The 18,956-nt window shown below is 43.4% G+C and overlaps 1 protein-coding gene across 6 annotated transcripts in view; it reads left to right on the top strand.

Annotated features, from left to right (window-relative positions):
* The window catches only part of LOC131682343 (uncharacterized), a 364,899-nt gene that overhangs the window by 269,447 nt on the left and 76,496 nt on the right, over window positions 1–18,956 (top strand). For all 6 annotated transcript variants that reach the window (XM_058963738.1, XM_058963736.1, XM_058963733.1 and 3 more), the window contains exons 20-31: window positions 8,192–8,410; window positions 8,658–8,840; window positions 8,906–9,397; window positions 9,462–12,794; window positions 12,897–13,601; window positions 13,828–14,151; window positions 14,257–14,574; window positions 14,642–14,953; window positions 15,009–15,326; window positions 15,388–15,711; window positions 15,779–16,093; window positions 16,164–16,484. In XM_058963738.1, the coding sequence (XP_058819721.1) occupies window positions 8,192–8,410; window positions 8,658–8,840; window positions 8,906–9,397; window positions 9,462–12,794; window positions 12,897–13,601; window positions 13,828–14,151; window positions 14,257–14,574; window positions 14,642–14,953; window positions 15,009–15,326; window positions 15,388–15,711; window positions 15,779–16,093; window positions 16,164–16,484 (7,164 nt within the window). The remainder of the gene's footprint in view (window positions 1–8,191; window positions 8,411–8,657; window positions 8,841–8,905; window positions 9,398–9,461; window positions 12,795–12,896; window positions 13,602–13,827; window positions 14,152–14,256; window positions 14,575–14,641; window positions 14,954–15,008; window positions 15,327–15,387; window positions 15,712–15,778; window positions 16,094–16,163; window positions 16,485–18,956) is intronic.

The raw sequence follows: 18,956 nt of genomic DNA, 5'->3' as shown, positions 1-18,956 counted from the left end.
CAAGATGTGTTCGCGAAAACTACCGCCACAGAACCTCAAGTTACGGAAAATCTCACAGCAAGTGATCGATCCCACGAAGGGTCTACAAAGCATTCAATGATTAAGGCCACCACTGAACCGGTTGTAACGACCATCATCGGTACAGCAACTACTGCAAGACAGCAGACAGAATTTAACGCCCGTTTTACTACTGAATCGACAGTCTTCCCAGAAACTACTTCGGAGATCGTCACTAGAATGCCGCCGGATGAAGAAACTACCATTCAATTGAATGCTAAGTATGGTCGCGTAACTGCAGTCCCACCTAGTGAGCTTAGTACAGAAACGACAACTGAACAAAAGTCAGCTCCCGAGATATCAACAACAACCACGGGAAAACATGACTACAGTACTTCTACTGAGTCCATGGGAACAACCACTGCCACCGACAGCGATACATCGTACGCTAGTTCTTTTTTCTCTTCTGAGCAATCTACTCTGCCGCGAACTACCCCATACTTTACACTTGTGGACACAACTACACGACTAGCCACAGGTGCCGTTACAGAGAAAACACAATCCACAATTTCATTGGAACAAGCTGTCACTACAACTGGTTCCGACCAACAAGAATTCACTACTCAGCAATCAACTTTGAAGGGTAGTGAGTTAGACAAAATTACAGCAATGTTTGAAAAGATGACAAAAACAACTTCAGCAGATGCTGCCTTCACAGTAACCTCCACTAAAACCACTGATGCTGATCAGAAACAAGAAACTACTCAACAAACAACTACTCAGCATTCAGCATCGACGGGGACTGAGTTAGATAAACTTACAACAATGTTTGAAGTGATGACTCCATCCCAGACGACTTCGAAGGAAGTTAAAACGATATTTGAAGAGATGACTACATCCCGGACAACGCCTTCAGATTCATTTAAAGAAACTCCAACTACATTTGAGGAGACGACTACTTCGAGGATAACGTCCTCAATTACTTCCAAAGCTCCAGAAACCATAACAATTTCTACAGAAATAGCTACCTCTGCTCAGGTCACTACTCAGTATTCAACTTCGATGGAAACAGAGCTATACAAAACTACAACAACATCGGAAGAAACGACTCCATCGCAGACAACGTCTCCAACCACGTCCACGGAAACTCAAACTACATTTGAAGTAATGAGTCCATCACGGAAAATGCCTTCCACTACTTCGAAGGAAGCTGGAACTACATTTGAAGAGATGACTACTTCATGGACGACGTCCTCGATTACTTCCAAGGATGCAGAAAAAATAACCACTTCTACAGAAACAGCGAAATTTGATCAAGCACTTACTCAGTCTTCATCTTCGAAGGATACCGAGCTGTATAAATCTACAATAGCTTTCGAAGAAACGACTCCATCGCGGACAATGTCTCCAACCACATCCAAGGAAGCTAAAACGACATTTGAAGAGCTGACTACCTCCCGGACAACGCCTTCAGACACATCCAAAGAAATTCCAACTACATTTGAGGAGACGACTACTTCGTGGATAACGTCCTCAATTACTTCCAAAGTTCCAGAAACCATAACAATTTCTACAGAAATAGCTACCTCTGATCAAGTCACTACTCAGTATTCAACTTCGATGGAAGCAGAGCTATACAAAACTACAACAATATCGGAAGAAACGACTCCATCGCAGACAACGTCTCGAACCACGTCCACGGACACTCAAACAACATTTGAAGTAATGAGTCCATCACGGAAAACGCCTTCCACTACTTCCAAGGAAGCTGGAACTACAGAAGAGATGACTACTTCGTGGACGACGTCTTCTATTACTTCCAAAGATGCAGAAAACATAACCACTTCTTCAGAAACAGCTGAATCTGTTCTTCAGACAACTACTCAGCCTTCAATTTCGAAGGATAACGAATTGTACAAATCTACAACAACAACATCAGAAGCAACGACTCCATCGTGGACAACGTCCTCAACTACTTCCAAGGAAGTTGAAACTACTTCGTCACCGACTTCCAAGGATGCAGACAAAAATATCACTTCTACGGAAACAGCTGAATCGGATCAGGCAACATCTCAGCCTTTAACTTCAATATCGGAAGATACGACTCCATCGCGGACAACGCCTTCCACTACTTCCAAGGAAACTGAAGTTACATTTGATAAGACTTCGTGGACAACGTCCTCAATTAATTCCAAGGATGCAGAAAAAATAATTACTTCTACAGAAACTGCTGAATCTGATCAGACAACTACACAGCATTCAACTTCGAAGGACACTGAGCTGTACAAATCTACAACAACATTCGAAGAAATGACTCCATCGCGAACAACGTCTCCAACCACATCCAAGGAAGCTGAAACTACATTTGAAGAGATGACTACTTCGTGGACAACGTCCTCGATTACTTCCAGGGATGCAGAAAAAATGACCACTTCTACAGAAACAGCTGAATCTGATCAGACAACTACGCAGCACTCAACTTCGAAGGACACCGAGCTGTACAAATCTACAACAACATTCGAAGACATGACTCCATCGCGAACAACGTCTCCAACCACATCCAAGGAAGCTGACACAACATTTGAAGAGATGGCTACTTCGTGGACAACGCCCTCAATCACTTCCAAAGATGCAGAAACCGTTACTCAGCCTTCAACATTGAAGGATACCGAGCTATACAAATCTACAACAACATCGGAAAAAACAACTTCATTGCGGACAGCGTCTCCAACCACGTCAAAGAAAATTGAAACTAAATTTGAAGAGATGACTACTTCGTGGACTACGTCCTCGATTGCATCCAAGGATGCAGAAAAAATAACCACTTCTACAGAAACAGCTGAATCTGATCAGGCAACTACTCAGCCTTCATTTTCGAAGGATACCAAGCTGTACAAATCTACTATAACATTCGAAGAAACGACTCCATCGCGGACAACGTCTCCAACCATGTCCGAAGAAACTGAAACTACATTTGAAGTAATGATTCCATCCCGGAAAACGCCTTCAACAACTTCCACGGAAACTGAAACTACATTTGAAGAAATGATTACTTCGTTGACAACGTCCTCAATTACTTCCAAGGATGCAGAAAAAATAATTACTTCTACAGAAACAGCTGAATCTGATCAGACAACTACGCAGCACTCAACTTCGAAGGACACCGAGCTGTACAAATCTACAACAACATTCGAAGACATGACTCCATCGCGAACAACGTTTCCAACCATATCAAAGGAAGCTGAAACAACATTTGAAGAGATGGCTACTTCGTGGACAACGCCCTCAATCACTTCCAAGGATGCAGAAACCACTACTCAGCCTTCAAGTTCGAATGATACCGAGTTATACAAATTTACAACAACATCGGAAGAAACAACTTCATTGCGGACAACGTCTCCAACCACGTCAATGGAAGGTGAAACTACATTTGGAGAAATGACTACTTCGTGGACAACGTCCTCTATTTCATCCAAGGATGTAGAAAAAATGACCACTTCTACAGAAACAGCTGAATCTGATCAGGCAACTACCCAGCCTTCATTTTCGAAGGATACCAAGCTGTACAAATCTACTATAACATTCGCAGAAACGACTCCATCGCGGACAACGTCTCCAACCACGTCCGAAGAAACTCAAACTACGTTTGAAGCAAATACTCCACCCCAGAAAACTCCTGCAACAACTACCACGGAAACTGAAACTACATTTGAAGAGATGACTACTTTGCTGACAACGTCCTCCATTACTTCCAAGGATGCAGAAAAAATAATTACTTCTACAGAAACAGCTAAATCTGATCAGACAACTACACAGTATTCAACTTCGAAGGACACTGAGCTGTACAAATCTACAACAACAGAAGACATGACTCCATCGCGAACAACGTCTCCAACCACATCCAAGGAAGCTGAAACTACATTTGAAGAGATGACTACTTCGACGACAACGTCCTCGATTGCATCTAAGGATGCAGAAAAAATGACCACTTCTACAGAAACAGCTGAATCTGATCAGTTAACTACTCTACCTTCAACTTCGAAGGATACCGAGTTCTACAAATCTACAACAATGTTCGAAGAAACGACTCCATCTCTGATAACGTCTTCAACTTCTTCTAAGGAAACTGAAACTACATTTGAAGAGATGACTACTTCGTGGACAACGTCCTCGATTACTTCCAGGGATGCCGAAAAAATAACCACTTCTACAGAAACAACTGAATCTGATCAGACAACTACGCAGCACTCAACTTCGAAGGACACCGAGCTGTACAAATCTACAACAACATTCGAAGAAATAACTCCATCGCGGACAACGTCTCCAACCACATCCAAGGAAGCTGAAACTACATTTGAAGAGATGGCTACTTCGTGGACAACGCCCTCAATCACTTCCAAGGATGCAGAAACCACTACTCAGCCTTCAAGTTCGAAGGATACCGAGTTATACAAATTTACAACAACTGCGGAAGAAACAACTTCATTGCGGACAACGTCTCCAACCACGTCAATGGAAGGTGAAACTACATTTGGAGAGATGACTACTTCGTGGACAACGTCCTCTATTTCATCCAAGGATGCAGAAAAAATGACCACTTCTACAGAAACTGCTGAATCTGATCAGGCAACTACTCAGCCTTCATTTTCGAAGGATACCAGGCTGTACAAATCTACAATAACATTCGAAGAAACGACTCCATCGCGGACAACGTCTCCAACCACGTCCGAAGAAACTCAAACTACGTTTGAAGCAAATACTCCACCTCAGAAAACGCCTGCAACAACTACCACGGAAACTAAAACTACATTTGAAGAGATGACTACTTCGTTGACAACGTCCTCCATTACTTCCAAGGATGCAGAAAAAATAATTACTTCTACAGAAACAGCTGAATCAGATCAGACAACTACACAGCATTCAACTTCGAAGAACACTGAGCTGTACAAATCTACAACAACATTCGAAGACATGACTCCATCGCGAACAACGTCTCCAACCACATACAAGGAAGCTGAAACTACATTTGAAAAGATGACTACTTCGTGGACAACGTCCTCGATTGCATCCAAGGATGCAGAAAAAATTACCACTTCTACAGAAACAGCTGAATCTGATCAGTTAACTACTCTACCTTCAACTTCGAAGGATACCGAGTTTTACAAATCTACAACAATGTTTGAAGAAACGACTCCATCGCTGATAACGTCTTCAACTTCTTCTAAGGAAACTGAAACTACATGTGAAGAGATGACTACTTCGTGGACAACGTCCTCGATTACTTCCAGGGATGCCGAAAAAATAACCACTTCTACAGAAACAACTGAATCTGATCAGATAACTACGCAGCGTTCAACTTTGAAGGATACCGAGCTGTACAAATCTACAACAATATTCGAAGAAACAACTCCATCGCGGACAACGTACCCAAGCTCGTCCAAGGAAGCTGAAACTGCATTTGAAGAGATGGATACTGCGTGGACAAAACCCTCAATCACTTCCAAAGATGCAGAAACCGTTACTCAGCCTTCAAGTTTGAAGGACATCGAGGTATACAAATCTACGACAACATTGGAAGTAACAACTTCATTGCGAGCAACGTCTCCAACCACGCTAAAGGAAGTTGAAACGACATTTGAAGAGATGACTACTTCGTGGACAACGTCCTCGATTCCATCCAAGGATGCGGAAGACATAGCCACTGTTTCTGTTGAAACAGCTACTCAGTCTTCAACTTCGAAAGATACCGAGCTGTCTACAATATTCGAAAAAACGACTCCATCGCGGACAACGCCTCCAACCACGTCCAAGGAAGCTGAAACTACAGTTGAAGAAATGACTACTTCGTGGACAACGACCTCAATTAGTTCCAAATATGCAGAAAAGTCAACCACTTCAACAGAAACAGCTGAATCTGATCAGGCCACTACTCTGCATTCAACTTCGAAGGATACCGAGCTATACAAATCTACAATAACATCGGAAGAAACGACTCCATCGCTGACAACGTCTCCAACCACGTCCAAGGAAGCTGCAAAACTCATAACAACTACTACAGAAACAGCTGACCCTGATCAGTTCACACCTCAGCGTTCAACTCTGAAGGATACCGAGCTGTACAAACCCACAACAATAGTCGAAGAAACGACTCAATCGGGGACAACTTCTTCAATCACTTCCAAAGATGCTGCAACTGCAACCACTGATTCCGATCAGCAACAATTCACTACTGAGCGTTCAACTTCTAATCAAACGACTACATCGATACAAGACAGCACATCATCCCAAACAATAACTGAAGCCACTTACACCTTCAAAGAAAATGAATTGGAAGAAACTATATTGCCTGAAAGCACCACTACTATGTCAAGCCAAACTTCAACAACAACTGCTCCTAAAACTACTCAGAGTTTCAAATCTGAGATGACCGATGTCGATCGTACTACTCGTACTTCAGATGAGTTCACAGGATCAGACACTGCTACTACAACTCCTCGAACAGACCAGTTTTCAAAGTCGGAGGAAGCTGAAGCCCCAACCTCTGAGCCAACTGAACATTCTGAACACCAAGAAACCACTCCGTATCAAAGTACTGCTATGGAATCAACACAACCATCCGAAAAAGTTGCTACACGGGAAAGCATGACTACAATGTCATCGCATGAACTTGGCATAAGTACATCAGTTGACCAGGAGTACAGTGCACCTGAAACGACAATTATGTCTACAACCATACGATCTACTCAGCATGCCGTCTCTAATTTTCCAGCACTTGAAGATAGCTCAACAGTAATAACAACGACGTCTACATCTACAGAACAAACGGAGAGCTCATCCGCCCAAATCGCTAGAGACGAGGAAACGACAACATTAACAAGTCATTCAGATACGACCATTCCTTTATTTGAAGTGTTGCATACCACTGCAAACATCGTCACCTTGATAGACAGTGGAAATCTTCTGACGAGTACGCATGGAGTATTGCCGAATACGACAACTCCAGCAGCTATTACTGTCATCAAGACAACTGATTCATTGGGAATAACAGCGAATGACAGAATCGACACAACAACCGTTAACATAACGAGTAAGAAGACTACAGTTAAAGAACGAGGATCGAAAATACCAAAGCCTATTGACAATACGTCGGCATCTCCCAAAACGGTAGTAACCACGGAAAAAGAAACAGAACATTCCTCTACCCCACATTTAACAACTACCACAGCCGGGTTCGTAACTACTACAAGAAGTTATTCGACTTTTAGTTTACCAACGACCGCGGATTACGTTAACCAGAAAGTGACAGAGACTTCACAGTATTTCACCACAACTGAACCGTATAACAGGTCAGATTACGAAGAAACTGTTTCCACATCTGAGCCTGTTACGCAGTTTCCAACAAAAGAAACAACGACAATTGACCTGACTAGTACAAGATTAATAGCCACAAGTTCGGAAAATGCGCCGGATTCATCAACTGCGTTGACAAACTTAGACTTTGACGACCTAGAGACTACCGTCGACATGACGTCTCAGAGGATTGAAGACATTTCTACTGTACCAAGTACCCTGGATGAATTGTCCACTGTACCGTATTTGAATGGTGATGCGACAACTCTCCCTACGCCGATCAAAATATGCCGAACCTCTTCCGACTGTGGAATATCCGAAATATGCAAACAAACACACTGTATACAAATCTGTACAGAAAACCTACCTCCCAATACACTCTGCGCAAAAGGTATAATCAGCTGCCTGTTGAATGCAACATCCTCCTCAATTGATCTCCTCTACACTACGCACTGCGCACCTACACTGTCGACCCACGAGTCCCTACGAATCGATAAATATCTCAATTTGAGTGCTCTCCACCTCTGACTCTATATACTGTACAGTTGTTTCCGCTATAGCTTGAGCCTATTACCCACTTTATTTTAAGTACGCCTATAACTGATACTGTCCTAATACTACACTGAATCTTTCGTTACTTCCTTTAAAGAGCTCAATTCTCACAAAGAATCGCGATCTACTCAAGTGCCCTAAGTAATCCTAAGACCAGTTTGTGCAGAACAAAAGTTTATACGATCTGAGTAGATTGTCGATGATTGTCAGATGTCCCCAAACGACAACCATATTTACCAAATGTTCTAATCCACTCTAATCCCTCACATCAATGCCAATTAACCCACGGTAGAATCGCCCGGCACACCTAAAAAACCAGAACCGTGCCAATCAAATGAGGACTGTATCGAAACGGAGGTTTGCTATAGGGAGATGTGCGAGGATCCCTGCCTTTTTGATGGGGTATGCGCACCAACGGCAACGTGCCACGCCAAAATGCACCGTCCAATCTGTGCCTGTCCGACAGGACACGAGGGTAACCCGATGATCAAGTGTACCCCAGTCAAATCAAGTAAGAAACTAACGCTTCTCATTACCCCAACGTTGCAAAAACTAAGCTGCACATAAAACAAGCCATAACCTTCTGACCACCAAACGCACAAATTACACATTACCAACATTCCACAAATTGTATGGTTATGTTTTGTATAAATTGTACAGCGATTTTCGAGTGACACGTTTGCAAATGTATATATTGTTTCTGCACCATGTATTGAAGACACACCTGTTTTCTCTTTATATTCTTGCACCGAAAACAGTTCAATGCACCTCCAACGACGAATGTCCTTTGCTGGAAGCCTGTGTCGGTAACGTATGCCAGCGACCCTGTGATGTTAAAAACCCGTGTGCACCCAATGCGGTATGCATTAACCGGAACCACGGTTCCGAGTGTAGTTGCATCGAAGGCTATCACGGAAACGGTTTTGTGTCTTGTCACCCAGGTAACTATTATACCCTCTTCTCTAGAGAACCGTTTATACACAGGTGTTCTTGAACTCCCTTTTAGTGACTACGCCAGGTTCCGTGTGTCAGTATAACGAGGATTGTCCTCCAGATAAGTTGTGTGACCGATTGAACCGAGTTTGTATCAACCCTTGTCAGGAAGACTCTTGTGGTGATAATGCCGAATGTTTTCCACGAAACCACGGAATAGAATGTCGATGTAGTAACGGCTTTTCCGGAAATGCATATATTGAATGTGTCCAGCTCCACGGATGTCGTTCTGACAGTGAATGTAGCACTTCGGAAGCTTGTATCAACGGTCAGTGTGCGTCTCCTTGCCAGTGTGGACCATACGCTCTTTGTGACGTTCGCAACCATAAACCACAATGCCGGTGTCCTCCAGGCTACAAAGGTGACGGACGTCTAGGATGTAGTCCACCGACTAACCCTTGTGACCCGAATCCATGTGGACTTAATGCCATGTGCGAAATCGATGCTGGTAGCCCGATTTGCTTCTGTCCGAAAGGGTTAACTGGCAACCCGTTTAAGAATTGCAGTAAGTACTTATGAAATTGAGGTATACTAAATATATATTAAAAATATTTTTTACTATATTCAAGTTCCCGAGGGAGATGACTGCACACCGAACCCATGTGGACCAAATAGCGGTTGTCGAAAGATCAACGACCAAGCTGCCTGCTTTTGTTTGCCAGAATTCGAAGGAAGCCCACCGGAAGTACCATGTAAATTACCTCAAAATCCATGCGATCCATCACCGTGTGGACCGAACACGCAGTGTGCTATCCTTAGCAATGGATATGCAAAATGCACCTGTCTTAGCGGATACATCGAAAGTCCTAACACTATTCGCGGTTGCATTGAACCGAAAAATCCATGTGATCCAAATCCTTGCGGTTTTGGAGCCATATGCGACTCATCGCGAAATCCAGTTTGCTACTGTTCGGAAGGAATGGTCGGAAATCCATTCCGAAGCTGCGTTGAGCCTGTGGTTACCCCAGAACTATGCAAACCCGGTCCATGTGGAAGAAATGCCGATTGTTATATCGCTGAAGGCAGGGAGCAATGTTACTGCCGTTCAGGATACGTTGGTGACGCATATGTTGGTTGCGTTGAGCAGCCTCGTTCTGTTTGTGAGCCGAATCCATGCGGACCGGGTGCGGAGTGTTTGGTGCTTCCCGATGGGATACCGGCTTGTAGATGTCCACCAGGACATAGCGGAGATCCAACTACCGCAGAAGGATGCCGTGGTTTTGAGTGTCGTGTGGATGACGAATGTGCTGCCGACAAAGCATGCATCGGGTTTCAGTGTTTAGACCCCTGCCCGGGTGCATGTGGAAGTGGAGCGTACTGCAAAGTAGAAAAACACCACCCCGTCTGTTTCTGTAGTGCCGGACTTACGGGTAATCCAGCGATTCGTTGTTACTCAATGGATGAACCAGTTCCTGAAAACCCCTGCAAAAATAATCCTTGTGGAGTTAATACTCAATGCACGGTACGGAACAGAAGACCAGTCTGCAAGTGCTTACCCAACTATAGGGGAGATCCCAAGAAAGGTTGTAGAGCAGAGTGTGAATTGAACTCCGACTGTCCCTCGGACAAGGCTTGCGTTAACCGTCGTTGTACTCCACCATGCAACGGAGCCGTGTGTGGTGTGAATGCAGAATGTCATGTTGAGTATCACACACCTATGTGTAAATGTCCTAATGGTTTCACAGGAGACTCCTTTGTGCACTGCGTGCCAATACCAGAAGACAGAAATATGACACGGCAACCCTGCGAATCCTCACCTTGTGGTCCTCAAGGAGTCTGTTCTGTCTATGGTGATGGTGTGGCCCTCTGTGACCCATGTTCGGCACCTGATGCAATCCACAACCCACGCTGTAGACCGCAGTGCGTACTAAACACCGATTGTCCGTTTAATCTCGCTTGTCTTCAAGGAAAGTGTCAAGATCCATGTCCTGGATCTTGTGGATACAACGCACAGTGTATAGTAGAACAACACCGTCCAGTATGTTCGTGTCTTCCGGGATTGTACGGTAACCCCTATGAACGCTGTATTCAACAAGACACACCTCTGGAAACATGCGATACAATCCGATGTGGTGCCAACACCGAATGTAAGAGGATGGGAGGTGTATTGGCATGTGTTTGTAGAAAGAATTATTACGGAGATCCACTAGTCGGATGCAGACCAGAATGTGTGATTAATACAGATTGTCCGGTAAGCAAAGCATGCTTGAATAACCGATGCCAAGATCCGTGTGTTGGGGTGTGTGGTGTACGTGCACTCTGCAAAGTTGTGAATCATCTGCCTGTATGTCACTGTCCACCAACACACACAGGAGACGCTCTAATAGCGTGCACCGAAAAAACATATCTACCTCCAGACGAAACGCCATGTGATCCGAACCCTTGTGGCCCTAACAGTAAATGTTTGTCAACTCCTGACAACTATGCTGTATGCTCATGTTTACCAGGCTTCCGAGGAATGCCACCTGCCTGCCAAGCTGAATGTACGATCAACGCTGAATGTCCGCAGAACAAGGCTTGCATCAATCTGAAATGTATTGATCCATGTCCAGGAACATGCGGTGTCGGAGCAAGATGTGAAGTATTGAACCATAATCCAATTTGCAGCTGTGGACCGAACCAGCAAGGTGATCCATTTGTTATTTGTGAGTCTAGACAGAATGAGCCTGAACCGGAGCCAAAGAACCCTTGTGACCCATCACCATGTGGTCAGAATGCAATTTGTCAGGTCAAACGGAACCGTCCAGTGTGTTCGTGTCAACCTAACTTTATTGGAAGTCCGCCATATTGCCGACCAGAATGTGTACTGAGTACTGAGTGTCCCCAGGACAAAGCTTGTATTAACGAGAAATGTCAAAATCCGTGTGCAAATGCGTGCGGAGTAAACGCTGATTGTCATGTGGTGTCTCACTCGGCATACTGCAACTGTCGTCCAGGGTATGAGGGAGATGCATTCATCGGTTGCTCTGAGGTTCCGAAAGTAACTCCACAGAAAGATGTTTGTTACCCAAGTCCGTGTGCTGATAATGCAGTGTGTAGTGAGGTAAATGGTGCAGCAAAATGTACCTGTATTGCTCCGTATCTGGGTGATCCGTACAATACTGGTTGCAGACCAGAATGCGTTCTTCATTCTGATTGCCCTAGTCATTTGGCATGTGTGAATCAACATTGCCGCGATCCTTGTCCAGGAAAATGTGGATCAAATGCCGAATGTACCGTTGCCAATCATATTCCAGTTTGTGAATGTCTCAGAGGGTTTATTGGAGATGCGTTCCGCGGATGTCGTAAAGATGTACCCATCGCACCTAAGGATCCATGTGCGCAATGCCCGTCCAATAGTGTATGCCGAATCGTGCAAGGACGCCCAACCTGCTCGTGTCCAGAAGGTTACCGTGGAGCACCTCCGGCGTGCAGACCGGAATGCTCAAGTAATGAAGAGTGTCGCCACGACCAGAGTTGCATAAATCTCAAGTGTAAAGATCCATGTCCCGGATTGTGTGGAACCAACGCACAGTGCCAGGTCATTAACCACAAACCCTTCTGTAGTTGTCTACGGGATTACTACGGTAATCCATTTGAACAGTGTATGCCGAAACCGAAAGAACCGGAAGATCCGTGTCGACCGAGTCCTTGCGGACCGAACTCCGAGTGCCGCGAATTAAACCAACGTGCGGTCTGCTCCTGCGTGCCAGGTATGCTAGGAACTCCTCCAAACTGCCGACCAGAGTGTGAAACTCATCAAGACTGCCCAGCGAACCGAGCGTGTTTCGGTCAGAAGTGTAAGGATCCTTGTGTTGGATCTTGCGGTTTTAATGCACAGTGTATTGCTCGTGACCATCGGCCAGAGTGCTACTGTATGGAAGGATATGAAGGTGATCCATATAATGGGTGCAACCCGATCGGTAAGTCTTTCAAGAAAATTTCTCATTATATATGTATAGGACCTTATTTGAAAGAAAAAAAGCAGCAAATTACGAATTTTCAAAATATCACAATTTTTGTAGTCCGAGATGAGATCATAAACCCTTGCAATCCGTCGCCATGTGGATCAAACGCTATTTGTAAAGAACGTAATGGTGCTGGTTCGTGTAGTTGCATGCAAAACTATTTCGGAGATCCTTATGTCAGCTGTAGACCAGAGTGCATTCAAAATTCCGACTGTCCGTACGATAAATCATGTTTCAACACAAAATGTGTCGATCCATGTATTGGTACTTGCGGTTTGAACGCTGAGTGTCGTGTACATAATCACTCTCCTTTATGCACGTGTGTATCTGGATATGTGGGAAATCCTTCACAGGCCTGCCATCCCGTGGTTTTAGAAAGTAAGCTCTATCCTATTGTGTGTACCCTATGCGTGTTTCTAACTCTTCCTGTATTCCTCTATGTATTAGAACCTAAAGAAGAACCTATCAATCCTTGTGTGCCATCACCTTGCGGTCCATATAGCATTTGTCGGGTGTTTAATAACCACGCTGTTTGCACATGTCAAAGCAATTGCATCGGAGCACCACCGAACTGTAGACCGGAATGCATGCTCAATTCCGAATGCTCCAGGGACAAATCATGTGTTAACCAACGATGCATCGACCCATGTCCAGGAACATGTGGTATCAACGCACGATGCCGGACTGTTAACCACAATCCAATCTGTAGCTGTAATCCTGGATTCATTGGTGATGCGTTTGTGCGCTGTACTCCCGAGCCGAGTAAGACTTTGCGTCCGTCATTATGGCTTTCGTTGCTACCCACGCTACCGCTTTGTAGAACACTCCCAGTGACAGCACAATCATTTGGATTATTTTTACCATGTTACAAAAATTTACATTGTATACACCAGGTAGTGTTCTACGAAATCTGCTTTCGCTTAGGCTTTTGCATGTTAACTGTATGTTGTATATGTATATCTATGTATCGCCTGTACATGTATTTTAGAACAACCTATCCTGCAAGAGGAACCCAGAAATCCTTGTCAACCATCTCCCTGTGGTTCAAACGCAATATGTCGAGTTCAGTCTAATCGCGCTGTCTGTTCATGTGTGGCCAATTACATCGGACGACCACCGAACTGTCGACCGGAGTGTGTTGTAAACTCTGAATGTCCGATGAGTTTGGCTTGCGTGAACGAAAAATGTACCGATCCCTGTCGTGGGTCATGCGGACCAAATGCCGAATGTAGAGTTGTATCACACAGACCCATGTGCACCTGTTATCCCGATTACACGGGTGATCCCTTCTCCGGTTGCAATAGAATACAAAGTAAGCTGCTGCCTCGCCATTCCGAATCTGCACTGTCATCCTTTCGAACTCCTGCGGACTATCACTTTCTGTTTCCTAAAACCACTTTTTCCAATTCAATTTTAGTTTATCACGAACAACCCATGCCTTGCACGCCTAGTCCATGTGGTGTAAATGCCATTTGTAGAGAACAAAATGGAGCTGGATCTTGTTCTTGCCTTCCGGAATATTTTGGTGATCCTTACGTGGGTTGCCGGCCAGAATGTGTCATGAATAGTGATTGTCAGAGGACGCGAGCTTGCATCAATAGTAAATGTGTAGATCCATGCCCTGGTACTTGCGGTTCCAATGCGGAGTGTCACGTAGTTAATCATTCACCCACATGCACTTGCATTGCTGGTTTCATTGGGAATCCATTTACTTCATGTACGCCAAAACCCCAAAGTAAGATTCCTCCGCTTCTTGCTAGTCATGCATTTTTGTTCAAACGTTATTTCTTCTCATTGTTCAGTTCAAGAGGAACCTATCAACCCATGCCAACCATCGCCTTGTGGTCCAAACAGCCACTGTCGTGTTATCAACAATCATGCCGTTTGCTCTTGTAGTCCGAATTTCATCGGAACTCCCCCAAGCTGCCGACCGGAATGTGTCGTTAGTTCCGAATGTCCCCTGGACAAGGCTTGCTTAAGACAGAAATGTAAAGACCCTTGTCCAGGCACATGCGGAATTAACGCACGATGCCAAGTGGTCAACCACAACCCAATCTGCAGTTGCAATAACAAATTCACGGGTGATCCTTTCGTACGATGTGTCCCTGAAGAACGTAAGCTATTCATAGTACAATATCGAGAACCTCGGAATCATATTCCTACTTTTAGAACCAAGACCAATCGTTAGCGATGTCCCTTGTGAACCATCGCCTTGTGGACCCAACTCTCAATGTAGGGCTATTGGCAACACTGCTGTCTGCTCCTGCCTTCCGAACTATATTGGGCGAGCTCCCAACTGCCGTCCAGAATGTACTTCAAACTCTGAATGCTCTGCCATGCTTGCATGTATCAACGAAAAGTGCAAAGATCCATGTCCAGGATCTTGTGGCTCGTATGCCACATGCGTCGTGCAAAATCACCAACCTAGTTGCAAATGTTACGATGGTTACACCGGAGACCCGTACTCAGCTTGCATGCAAACGCCAAGTAATGCCACAATCGTCTATTGTCTAAAACGCACCATTGATCCCAATCTGAATTGTTTTAGTTTACCGCGAGCCCGAAAACATCGATCCGTGCAATCCTTCGCCATGCGGAGTGAATGCGGAATGCAACATGCGAAACAATGCCGGTTCTTGCACTTGTTTGCCAGACTATTTCGGTGATCCCTATCACGAATGTAGGCCGGAGTGTGTTCTGAACACCGATTGCCCCAAAACACGTTCTTGTTTGAACAACAAGTGCAAGGATCCGTGCCCTGGAATGTGTGGTCTAAACGCGGAATGTTTCGTATCCAATCATGCCCCGACTTGTTCGTGTATTGCCGGATTCACGGGCAATCCTTCGGTTGTATGTCACGAAATTCCCAAATGTAGGTTTCCAATCTTATCCTCAGCCTCACTATGTTCACTCATGTTTAATTCAATACAAAATTATAGTGGCGGATCCGATGCCAGTAAATCCATGTAGACCATCACCCTGCGGACCGTACAGTGAATGTCGCGAAGTTAATCAACATGCGGTATGTTCGTGCCAGAAAAATTACATCGGTACTCCTCCGGCATGTCGTCCTGAATGTACCGTAAGCTCCGAGTGTGCTCAAGATAAGGCTTGCTTGAATCAAAAATGCGTCGATCCATGTCCTGGAACCTGTGGACTAAATGCACGATGCAATGTCATCAATCACAACCCAATCTGTAGTTGCCCCGTTGACTTTACCGGTGATCCGTTCGTTCGCTGTCTGCCAGAAGAAAGTAAGCGCCCTCTGATCCTCCGAACCTCTCCTACACTATCTATAAACTATTCTATCTATCCTTCCTGCAGAGCCCCCGGAACCTAGAGAACCAGAAAATCCATGCCTCAACAATCCGTGTGGTCCAAACTCACAGTGTCGCGCTGTCGGGTTCGTACCCGCCTGTTCGTGTCTGCCAAACTACGTCGGACGGGCTCCGAACTGTCGTCCGGAATGTACAATTAATTCGGAATGCCCGGGAAATCTTGCCTGTATCAACGAGAAATGTCGCGATCCGTGTCCGGGATCTTGTGGCCCTAATGCCGTCTGTAACGTGATCAACCATTCCCCCGTGTGCTCCTGTTCATCCGGCTACACCGGTGATCCCTTCTCTGGGTGTATGGATATTCCTAGTAAGACTTTTTCGTGTATCTTACGCGGAGGTATAGTGAAACGATCGCTGGGCGCATCCATGTGGGATTTAGACCTATTTTTTATTTCTGTAGCTGCTGAAGAATTCGAATCATAAAAATTGGGACCGACTACCTTCGATTCCGATGAAACTATACACGTTTGACCGGCATGGAAGACTAAACATTTTCCATTAGGTTTTACACCAACCGACATAACCCCGCAAAATAACCTGGATGAACTTCGTTTGACAATTCTGGTTGGTTTGTTAACATGGGAGTTTCGTGAGTTCGAATGTAACATCTTAGCACCCGTTGCACTCGCACTCACGCAACTGACAAAGTAAACGAACCACCGAGAATTGTCAAACAAGAACTTCTTTCATCATGAGTTCATTCGATTCGTCATCTTGTATCCAATATGATCATTTTGACTAAAGAGTTATTTATTAAAACGGTGTATAAGTATTTGCATGCAGCATATTCCAAAAAAATCGATTGCCGTATTTTATACAGCAAAACTATCTGAGAAAGAGTTACAAGGAATGAAAACGTTCGAAAACACGAAAAAATATACACTGAAAAAATGAACCTATGTTAAAAATTAAATTACCTAAAAAACTTTTTTTAATTTTTTATCATTCGTTAATAAATACCTAAAGAGAAAGGAAACATTTCAAATGTAATTTGATAATAGAGAAACTATTAGTAGAAAGTTTTTCTAATGAAAACTTCAAACATGGTTTTAAATACAATTTGTATGGACAGACAAAACTATAATTATATTATAAAATATGATTTTAAATGTCATTTCAACCTGTAATGCATTCAACAAAATCTTCCAAAGTGTGATAGTTTTCCAGATATTCGAAATTTTGTTTCAACTAAACCAGTTTATGAAATTTGCGTTCCAACACTGCCAAACCACTATTTAGGACAAGACCAAGCTAGCGCCGGAGACTCTCTGTATATCCTATCTTCTTACAAATCAGTCACCCTAAATAAGTCCATGTTGTTGAAAAAATTGTGATTTTTACTAATTTTGGAAACCATTTTATTTAAAGTTGAACGATCACCGCTATTCAAATCTAATGATATTCACCCTAATCGTCTTAATAATCGGCTTATCACCCTGTTTCTATATGCATAATTTTATCCAAATGTCGTCGCTACTAGCACGGTACTGGAAAAACTAAAGAAAGCAGTCATTCTACCGAGACGACCACTTCCTATCAATTGTTTTCTCTCGGTGTTAATTTGCAGGCACAATTACAATTCATTCTGTTCACGATTTGCTTCTCGATGCATGAAATTAGCGGGAACTAATCACGAACAAGCTTCGGTTTTTACTTTGTTTGTGCTACTTTTCAACCATCGGAAATATAAATAATGGCATCCGCTAGAAACGCGGAACGACACAAACTAATTGAATCGCAATTCACCACCCGTGCATCGTACAGTACTGCTGTACGTTTTTAGGCAAACTCGAACGATTTATTAATTATGTCTAATTCATTTAATTTGGGTCAATGACACCTTTGGAGGAATTTGTGGATATTACAAACCCTTTTATATTGTGTTGTAATTAGAATGATTAATTTTCATTAAAAGTGAGATATATTTACTTATTTTTTTGGTTGTCCATGCAACAAGATTGTCTTCGGCAAAGTTTTAATGCAAGCTTTTGCCAACAACTTTGCTGAAGGCATAAAGTTGGTTGTCTACTTTGAAACGTCTGAGTTTACTTCACTAGTGTTTTTGGAATACTCGTATTAATAGCAAGATCTGTCCTTTGCTGCGATGATTTTAGTGATTAATCCTCCTAAAACTGGCAATTTTCAATCATTTTTTTTTAGTAAATGAAATGAAATGGCGTCTTTGGTAAAGTTATTGGGATTGCTTGCGAATATATTTGCTGAACACACAAAGTACCTTCTTTAATTGCTGTGATAGCTTGTTATATTTTAATGATTCCCAAAATATTTGAATAAATATCGTTTCAATCATTGTTCCTACGAGTTTCATATATTCTATCAAGTTAGTTCAATCATCAAAATACACAATACAATAGAGTTTTTTCGAAGATATTTCACATTTAAAAAAAAATAGTTTTTTTTTAAATTCATCTATAACCCTACTGGAGACAACCTATTGAGTTTTACAGTGTTGACGTAGCACTTCTAATTGCAACTAGAGATTTGCCCGTTCAAAACTCATCAGTTTTGAAACTTTCACGCTTCTAAGTTGCAAGAAACTGACGAACGATCTCTTCTGGAAAGATGCGTATCTTGACAAGATCAGCAACTTTCTGGAACATACAGAACCTTTACCTACGATATTTTTGAAGTCAGATCGAAAAAAGTTTCTAGGGGTCATTCACAAACAACAGTCTATAATCTCGAGTGTACTATAAATAGAAATGTTGGTCTTCAGTAAAGATGTTTTCAAAAACAAGTTCTTCATCATTTCTGAAGA

This window comes from Topomyia yanbarensis, chromosome 2 (genome assembly GCF_030247195.1).
Source record: "Topomyia yanbarensis strain Yona2022 chromosome 2, ASM3024719v1, whole genome shotgun sequence".
In the NCBI taxonomy this organism is placed as follows: domain Eukaryota; kingdom Metazoa; phylum Arthropoda; class Insecta; order Diptera; family Culicidae; genus Topomyia; species Topomyia yanbarensis.
This window is presented reverse-complemented; position numbering and strand designations above follow the sequence as displayed.